Raw genomic sequence first — 8091 nt, 5'->3', positions numbered from 1 at the left:
TACCGGTCATCTTTAAAAAAGAAAAAAAATCCCACTGCCCCTCTCCACCATATCACACACAATCCACGCATCCCAACTTAGGCCCCCACCTTTATGTTGACAAAGGCCCGCAGGTCTCCCCGTGGCAGCTCCAGCAGCAGCTGAACCAGGGTAGGGTTGGCAGCCTGCACGGCCAAGTGCAGAACTGTCTTATTGCTCTTGATCTCCTGTCAGGAGGGATACGGCAGAGGTCAGGCCAGTCCTCACACCCAGGCCCCTCCCATGGAACCCAGGAGCCTTGAGACCCTGGCCCTCCTTTGCAAGCCCCAGCCAGGGGTGCCTGACACAGCTGTGTGTGTTATAAGCTACACGGTACCACATCTAGGCGGTGCCATTCACACCATATGCATCTGTACATTTATTATGACAATTTCCTGCCCAAGTGTCTTTGAGAACGCTCCTTTTCCAATCCCTCAAAAGGAGCACTCTGGGCTATCGGTTGCCCTGCTCACCCACATTAAAATGCATTTTGTCCCACATGGACTGTACTTTATTAACAAGGACTGGAGTTGGGTGGCATTAATTAGTGGACTAACTAAGCCCACATCCACTGCAATATTAAGCTGTTCTCTTCATATTTTGAAAAACATAAAAGACACTTCCTAAAATGAAACTTTATTATGTGCCTTTAAGTTTATAATGATAATGAGCATTAACAATTTTATGTGCTTGTTCGGGGCAAAACAACCTAGTTTGCTCACCAAATAAATTATGAAGAGAAAACAACAAGATAGAAGAGGAAGCTCTAGATTAAGAGTGACTTTAAAAGATACATCATGGTAATATGTGGGTTTTATTTGGATCTTGACTTTTTAAAATGGAAAAAAAGTTGTCACTTTAGAGCCAGAAGGAAATTTGACCACAACCAGGATATTTGATATTATGAGGTTATCATTAATTATTTTAATGTGGGATAATGTTATTGAGGTTTAAAGAGTTCTTATCTTTTACAGACACAAATATTTATGGAAAAAACATATATGCTTGGGTTTGCTTCAAAATAACAGGAAAGTGGAAGAGTGGATGGGGTAAGACTGGCCATGAATTGCTGATTATTGATGTTGGGTACGTGGAGTTCATTATATTATTTTCTGTACTTTATCTGTGTTCAAAATTCTTTAACTAAACAAAATTTTTTTAATTAAGTGATGTTTAATTCTCAGCCTGCCTGTTAAGGAGCTACCGTCATGGGAAAGGAGGATAACATAATTAAGAGCCGAAAAATTCTTTAACTAAACAAAATTTTTTTAATTAAGTGATGTTTAATTCTCAGCCTGCCTGTGAAGGAGCTACCGTCATGGGAAAGGAGGATAACATAATTAAGAGCCGAGCTCTAAGGTAGACTACTGGGTTCTAACCCCCTCTCTGACACTCACAAGTTATAAGATTTTTGACTCCCTGTGCCGCAGTTTCCTTGTCAGTAAAACAGAGAAAATAATAGTACATGTCTCAGTGGGTGTTGGTGAGGATTCAATAAGCTAATCCATGAAGCTCAGTACTTGATGAATAGTAAGTGCTTAACAAATATACAATAAGATCGGTAACATTATTCCCAGTTGGCATCTAGGGCACAGAGAAGTGAAGTACTGTGCTCAAGACTACACAGCTAGGAAGAGGCGAAGTCAGCATTTGTTTAGAGCCCCTGCACATCCAGGTGGCCCCTACCCACACGCTCTCCTAGGAGCTGGCCACCCACAGCCCAGCTCACCTGGCTGGTGTGATCAGCACCCATGTGCAGCAACATTTGGACACAAGCCAGCCTGTCTCGGGCTTGGGTACTCAGCACTCGGGAACAGAGGTCAGGTGGGCGCATAGCACCATTGAGGGCCAAGATGGCTGTGTGGAGGGGGGTGAGGCCTGCAGAATGAAGATAGTGAGGGACCTGCATCTGGGCATACACCCCACCTAGCCTCATGTGCCATGCCAGCCCTGCCCACACCTAACTTACCCTCGAAGTCTCTGGCTTCCAGGTCAACCTGAACCCCTGAGTTAAACACAGCCTGGGAGGAGGAGAAGGCAGAGTGCTAGGTAAGTATCCCCAGGCCTCCAAGCCCTGGAAGCCAAGATCCAGGCAGTCAACCCCACACACCCCACCTGCCAGCTGTCCATACCGAGAGGACTCCTGGAAGCCCATAGGTAGCAGCCACATGCAAGACAGACCGTCCCTGATGGTCAGTGGCATTGGGCTCTGCTCCCAGGTTCAGCAGATCCTCCACAATCAGGGGCTGGTTGGCAGCAGCCGCCACCAAGAGAGGGGTCTACAGGTCACAGGAAAGGTCAGTTTGGGTCCCCAGCCTCCGCCCCTCTGAAAACCAGGAATCCAGGCTCCCAGCCCCCTCTACCCTCAGACCCAGGAGCTCAGGTCCTCATTTGCCTCTTCTCTAGGATCCAGGAGTTCAGGCCCCCAGCTCTCTCCTCCCCTGAACCCAGAAGTCTAGCCTCCAGCTCTCACCTTGCCTTTATGCTCACGAATGTCCAGATGTCTGTATACCTTTAGCACCTCGGCCGCAGCGTATGCTGCCCAACGCAGCCCCCGAGCTGCAAACAGGTGCAGAAGCCTGAGGACAGGTGGGAGACAGCAGTGAGAACAGACCCCCAGCTGAGCCAGGAGTCTGCAGATGACCCCATTTCCCTATACTCACGTGTCCCCCTCCTCATCCTGGGCTAGCAGTTTTTGTGGCCCCAAAGCAAGCATGTGAGCTCGGGCTGTGTCCAGGGATGGTCCAGTGACCACAGGGGGCAGCTGTGGGGGTCCTGAGGGGAGTCCAGAAACTCTCCAGGATCCGGCCTGTGGCAGGGAAGGTTCTGCATAGAGCCGGGTATCCAGGGGGTCCTGAAGGGCACAGGTGATGGGGAGAGCCAGTCAGCTGAAAATTCCCTCTGCCTAACCACTACACACACATACACATACAGAGCCCCTGATCAAGTGGCTGGGTGTCCCATTTGGGCTAAGTGACCTTGGACTTTTAGGCCTCAGTTTTGCCCATCTGAGGAATGGAATCTTCACCCAGCCCCAGCCATCTAAGAACACTGAGTAAGGGAAACTGGGAATTTTTAGGAGCCCTTCAGCATTTGTCCCCATTCTGTATCTCACCTCCATCCCTAGGGGAAGTGGGCAGGGCTGCCCTGGGTCCGAGGGTGGGTAGAAGTCAGGAGTCAAGAAACCTTCAGCAGTAGAAGCAGGATAAGAGTAGGGGCTGTCTGTGTAGGCAGCATGCGTGTTGGGGTCCCAGTCTGGAAAGCCCATGGCAGGGGCCAGGCTGCCAAGTCCAGAACCCACAGTCTCCTGGTGTGCTGGGAAGTGAGTATGGCCTGCGTATGAGAGGAGGGGCAGGAGCAGGCCTGGTTACCAGGGATGGGGAAGGTACAGCCAGGGCTGGAAGGCCTGGAGTTTCTCAAGTTGCTGAGAGCTAGAACTTCTGGGACGCCAACAGGTTGGGGCCTACAACCTGCAATACCAAGGGGTTGGAAGCCTGGACTTCTGGGACAGCAAGGGGCTGGTACCTGGATTCCTGGGACACTGAGGGATTGAGAGCCTGGATTCCTGAAACACCAAAAGGCTGGGAGCTTGGGCCCCTGGGACACTGAAGGGCTATGAGCATCGACTACTGGGCTCCAGAGAATCTGGGAGATCAAACTTCTACTGAGTCCCAGAAAGAAAGGCCTGACTCCTAGGTCCCCCAAAGTTCTAAGACTTGGGATGTTTGAATTCCTAAGGGAAACTACAACTGGGAGCTGAGGGAACCAGGTGAATTTTCAGACTTACCAGCCTCGGCCTCATTCACAGATGGGGTCAAGGGCTGAGCCAGGGGAGGCAGGAACTGTCCCTGTGGAGGCATAAGCAAAAAGGAACAAAGGTGAGTTTATCTGAAAATTCCATCTGTTCCCGACACACAGGGGCATTTGAATCTGGACTACATTTCTCATCAGCCCTGAGGGCCCAGCAAGACAATATGTCCCTACTGCAGGGACACGGCCTCAGAGAGTTGTAGTTTACAGGGCTTCCTGGGCCTCACCGGTACCCCACCAGCGTCAGGCTGCTGCTGGCGGCGCCTCTGTTCCTCCAGGAGCTTTTTCACAGTCTGTGTTGGGCAGTGGCTGCGTTCATTCCGGCTCACTATAAGGGCGGAAGGGAGGGAAATCACCAGGGGTCGTAAGTCACCCGAATGGGCGGGGGAGTCGGCGGGGTGGGGAGGACAGGGAATGGATTCGGGCGCCCTCCTTGCCCTCCCGCGCGGAAAAACTGGCACACTGATGCCGCCTGAGAACTCCAAAGCCAATAGAATATTTGGGGTGCGGCGCCCGCCTCCGCCGTTTCCTTCCCTTTGCTCCGCACTTACCCATTGACCAACTTTCCACCAGCGTCGTGGAAACTGAGGAAGGGGGAGGAGGACATCCCTCTGCAGTACCCCCCCCCCTTCCGTAAAAAATCCCACCCCCAGACCTCCCAGTCCGGAGGCTTTTGGAATCTCCGGGCATCACTCCCTGGAGACTCCCATCCAGGCGCCCAACACCTCTCCGTCCTAGAAGATGACCAGGCGTCCGAGTCCCCAGCGCCCCTCCCCGAGGAACCACAAGTCAATAGCCTCTAGTTCATCAAGAATCCAGAGGTCCAGAGCCCCGACCCCCACCCCTTCAGACTCAGAAGCCAGGCCCATCCAGCAGACCCAGAGCCCAGCACCGTCCTCCGCAGGACCCGGGGGTCCCAGTTCTCAGACTCCTTCCCACGACCCGGGAAGCCCGGACCCTCCACCCTCACCCTTCCGGGCCCGCGTTCCGGCTGCGGAAGGGTTAAGCGGGGGAAGGCAGCCTCGGAAACAACCCAGACGCGACGCGCTGACGTCACGGCGCCCACGCAAGGGAATCTTCCATCGCCCCTTCCCCCTGTCGGCCCTGCGCCCCAGGTGTCCCGCTCAGAGGTGGGGCGCGCGGCCAAGCGTGGAGCTCGTGGAATCCCCGCACATGGGGAATTCCTGCTCGGCCCGGGGACCATGGACAGGTGGCGACCCGGGAAGTCCCGGGGCGCCGGCAGGGTCGCGGCCAGCGTGAGCCCTACGGCCAGGCGCCGGACCTTTCCCCCAGACGGGGAATTCCTGCTCGGCCCGGGGACCATGGACAGGTGGCGACCCGGGAAGTCCCGGGGCGCGGGCAGGGTCGCGGCCAGCGTGAGCCCTACGGCCAGGCGCCGGACCTTCCCCCCAGAGCCCCCAGACACCGATTTTAAACAACCACGCCCCCAAGGACTCAGTCCAGCCCCTCCTTCTAGGGGAAGGAGTCCCAGCCCCCAGCCCCCTCCAGCAGGACCCAGGGGTCTGGCCTCCCACCTCCTTCATCCCCGGACTCAGGATTCCGAATCCCCAGGCCCCTCGGCCCCCAGGGCCCAGGAGTCCAGAATCCCAGCCGCTCCAACACCACCAGACACCTCATTCTCAGAACCCAAGACTCGATGCTCCAACTCCGTCCCTCGTGGACTCAGGGGTCCGACCCCCAGCCCTTCGCTCTCTTGAGGAGCTGAGTGTGCCTCACCCTCCCCTAACCAATTACCTCGGGGATTCCGTGGCGCGGATTGTGGGCCCCCAGGGCCACGGCCTCGGCGCTGCGCCAGCCTCGCTGTCTCCCCGCGGAGCCGCCGCCGGGTCCCCGATCTGGGATTTGGTCCCCCGCGAGTTTTTAAACTGGGGTCCTGGCACCGCCCAGTTCTGGGCAGGGCCCCGCCCACAGGCTTGGGAGTCCCCGCGTCGCGCTCGAGCAAATCTCTGAATGGGCGGGGCTGACTTGGAAGGCTGGTCTCCCGGGAAAGGAGTTGGGTGGGGAGGAGGGTCCAGATCTTTGGTCTGACGGGTCTAGGATACCGGACTCCAGGAGGAGGGGGATACTGGGGACCTGGACTTCTGGGTCTCTGTCCAAGGGACTGCTAGAGGCTTTGACTCGGGCCCTGGCTGGAGGGGTGGGGAGTGGAGGGGTGGTATTACTGGGCCCTGGGAGAGAACTGGGCATCAGGACTCCCTGGTCTCCAGGGAGGAAAGGTCCTTAGGTAAGGGTGATATTGACGGGCTCAAATTTCTTGTCCCTCTTCCTCACATCACCTTCTGTTTCGGAGGTCAGGTTTTGTTTATTCATTTAACATTTAAAACAATTTATTATAACATGAGAGGCACTTTGCTGCATGCTCTGGTACAGCTGTGAACTAAGCAGGCAGGTGTTGCCAGCCCTGAAGCCTGCTGACATTCCACTGGGAGGCTGTTCTCAGTTCCCACTTGGTGACCAACCACAGCACTGGCCCCTGCTTTCAAGACTCCGTGGTCTCCTGGGTCTCCTCCCTCACTCGATCCTCCTTCTCAGTTTCCCTGGCTGGTTCCTCCTCTTCTCACATTCTGGGGGGGGGGGGGGGGGGGTGTCTCTGTACACAATTCCTTGGTGATCTCATCCAGTCTCACACTTCCTTGGTGATCTCATCCAGTCTCATGCCTTTAAATATCATCCATAAGCCATCAACCCCAAAATTTACATCTCCAGACCAGACTTGCTCCCTGAACTCATAAATGCGGCTGCTGTCAGTCAACATGTCCACAGGCAGATCTATCAGGCATTTCCAACTCGGTGTGCCCAAAACTCCACACTCCCCTGCCTCCCCCCACCCCCCACCCCCCCACTCTCCATCTTTTTCAATGGATGCTCCATCTTTTCAGCTGCCTGGGCCAGAAGCCTTGGTCACACTGGATTCCTTTCTCATTCACACCCACATCCTTTCCATCAGCAAATGTTGTTGGCTCTACCTCCAAAATATTTCCAGATCTCCCTAGTGCCCACACCCTGGTCCACCTGTCACTACCACCTCAATGATCATAGCAGCCTCTCTGCTCTTCTCTGACTATCCCCCCAGTTTGTTCCCCAAAGGCAGTCACAGGGACACCACCACCCTCTACACACACACACAGGAAGCGGGTGGCCTTGCCACGAGCAGGCTGACATCCGCTGTTGCTGCCTCTCTACTCCCCCATTGTTCCTCAGGACTTCTCTGGACCACGGTCCTTTGCCAGACCCTTCCAGCCCCCAGCCCATCATGGTCCCTCCAGGCCGTATCCTGCTCCTGCTTTTGCTCCCAGGTGAAGCCAACGGTTATGGAGGATGGCAGGCAGAGTATTTGTGAGAAGGGTGGTTGGGTGACATCTGAAGGGAAGGATGCTGAGTATGGGCCCTTCTCTCTGTCTCTTTCCTTCCTGGAGATCCATTGGGCTTCAGGGCCTGGGTCCTTGTTGTGTGGGGGGGAGGGGTGCGGGTAAGCAGGAAGTTCTGGAGTGGCTAACCGCCTGTCAGTCTCTCCTCATTGCCAGGTCTCTGCTGCTACTTCCAATTTTCTGTCTCTCTCTTTGTGTCTCTGGGAGCTCCCCTTCCCACTCGGCCCCCCTTTCCCATTTGGTCTCTCCTGAGGGGAGGTTACTTCTCAGGACATCATCTTTCCCTGCACCCTGTTTTGGGGACCACATCTCCCCCCTCATCCACCTTCTCTCTCTTTCTACAGTGGCCACAGCTCAGATGACCCCAGGTGAGAGATCACTCCCTCCCTTTTGCCCTGCACTTCAGGTACTGCTTTCATCCCTAAAGCTTGGCCCAAGGGTCCTAGAACACCCCCAGTGATTCTGCAGGTCACTGTCTCACCTCCCATCCCCAAATCAGAGCTCCCAGAGGATCTGCAGCCGTCTCTAGATCCCATCTTGCCCCCTTCATCACCAAATTGAAACCCCAGGGAATTGGTGACCCCCAGCCTCCTTTGGGAATACCTGATGTGCCCAACACACAGCCCTAGGGGTCCTGGGTCACACTACCTCTGGGGCAACTGCAGAGAATCTGGAAACCATCCCCTCACAGGGGACTTCCTCTTCTCCCCATGGCCAAAGCACAGCCCCCGCAACTGCAGAGAATCTGGAAACCATCCCCTCACAGGGGACTTCCTCTTCTCCCCATGGCCATAGCACAGCCCCCGGGTTCCAGGGGTCCATCACTCGCCTCACATGCCTTCTTGTCTTGGCCCCCACCCTCCAGGTTCCTGTT

At 55.2% G+C, this 8091-nt stretch overlaps 2 protein-coding genes across 3 annotated transcripts in view; one reads left to right on the top strand and one right to left on the bottom strand.

Annotated features, from left to right (window-relative positions):
* Positions 1–3917, bottom strand: part of NFKBID (nuclear factor of kappa light polypeptide gene enhancer in B-cells inhibitor, delta) — a 6327-nt gene extending 2410 nt beyond the window's left edge. The window contains exons 1-8 of the mRNA XM_008575669.1: positions 3806–3917; positions 3134–3351; positions 2682–2872; positions 2492–2597; positions 2151–2297; positions 1988–2039; positions 1748–1896; positions 90–206 (exon numbers count right to left, since the gene is read on the bottom strand). Of these exons, the coding sequence (XP_008573891.1) occupies positions 90–206; positions 1748–1896; positions 1988–2039; positions 2151–2297; positions 2492–2597; positions 2682–2872; positions 3134–3351; positions 3806–3878 (1053 nt within the window). The 5' untranslated portion in view covers positions 3879–3917. The remainder of the gene's footprint in view (positions 1–89; positions 207–1747; positions 1897–1987; positions 2040–2150; positions 2298–2491; positions 2598–2681; positions 2873–3133; positions 3352–3805) is intronic.
* A 3123-nt stretch (positions 3918–7040) lies between these two features.
* The window catches only part of HCST (hematopoietic cell signal transducer), a 2091-nt gene continuing 1040 nt past the window's right edge, over positions 7041–8091 (top strand). For both annotated transcript variants that reach the window (XM_008575668.1, XM_008575667.1), the window contains exons 1-2: positions 7041–7145; positions 7562–7585. In XM_008575668.1, coding sequence (XP_008573890.1) covers positions 7103–7145; positions 7562–7585 — 67 coding nt within the window. In that variant the 5' untranslated portion in view covers positions 7041–7102. The remainder of the gene's footprint in view (positions 7146–7561; positions 7586–8091) is intronic.

Source organism: Galeopterus variegatus, unplaced genomic scaffold (genome assembly GCF_000696425.1).
Source record: "Galeopterus variegatus unplaced genomic scaffold, G_variegatus-3.0.2 Scaffold1222, whole genome shotgun sequence".
NCBI classification, from domain to species: Eukaryota; Metazoa; Chordata; class Mammalia; order Dermoptera; family Cynocephalidae; genus Galeopterus; species Galeopterus variegatus.
Note: the sequence above shows the minus strand (reverse complement) of the source record. Positions and strands in the feature narration are given on the sequence as shown.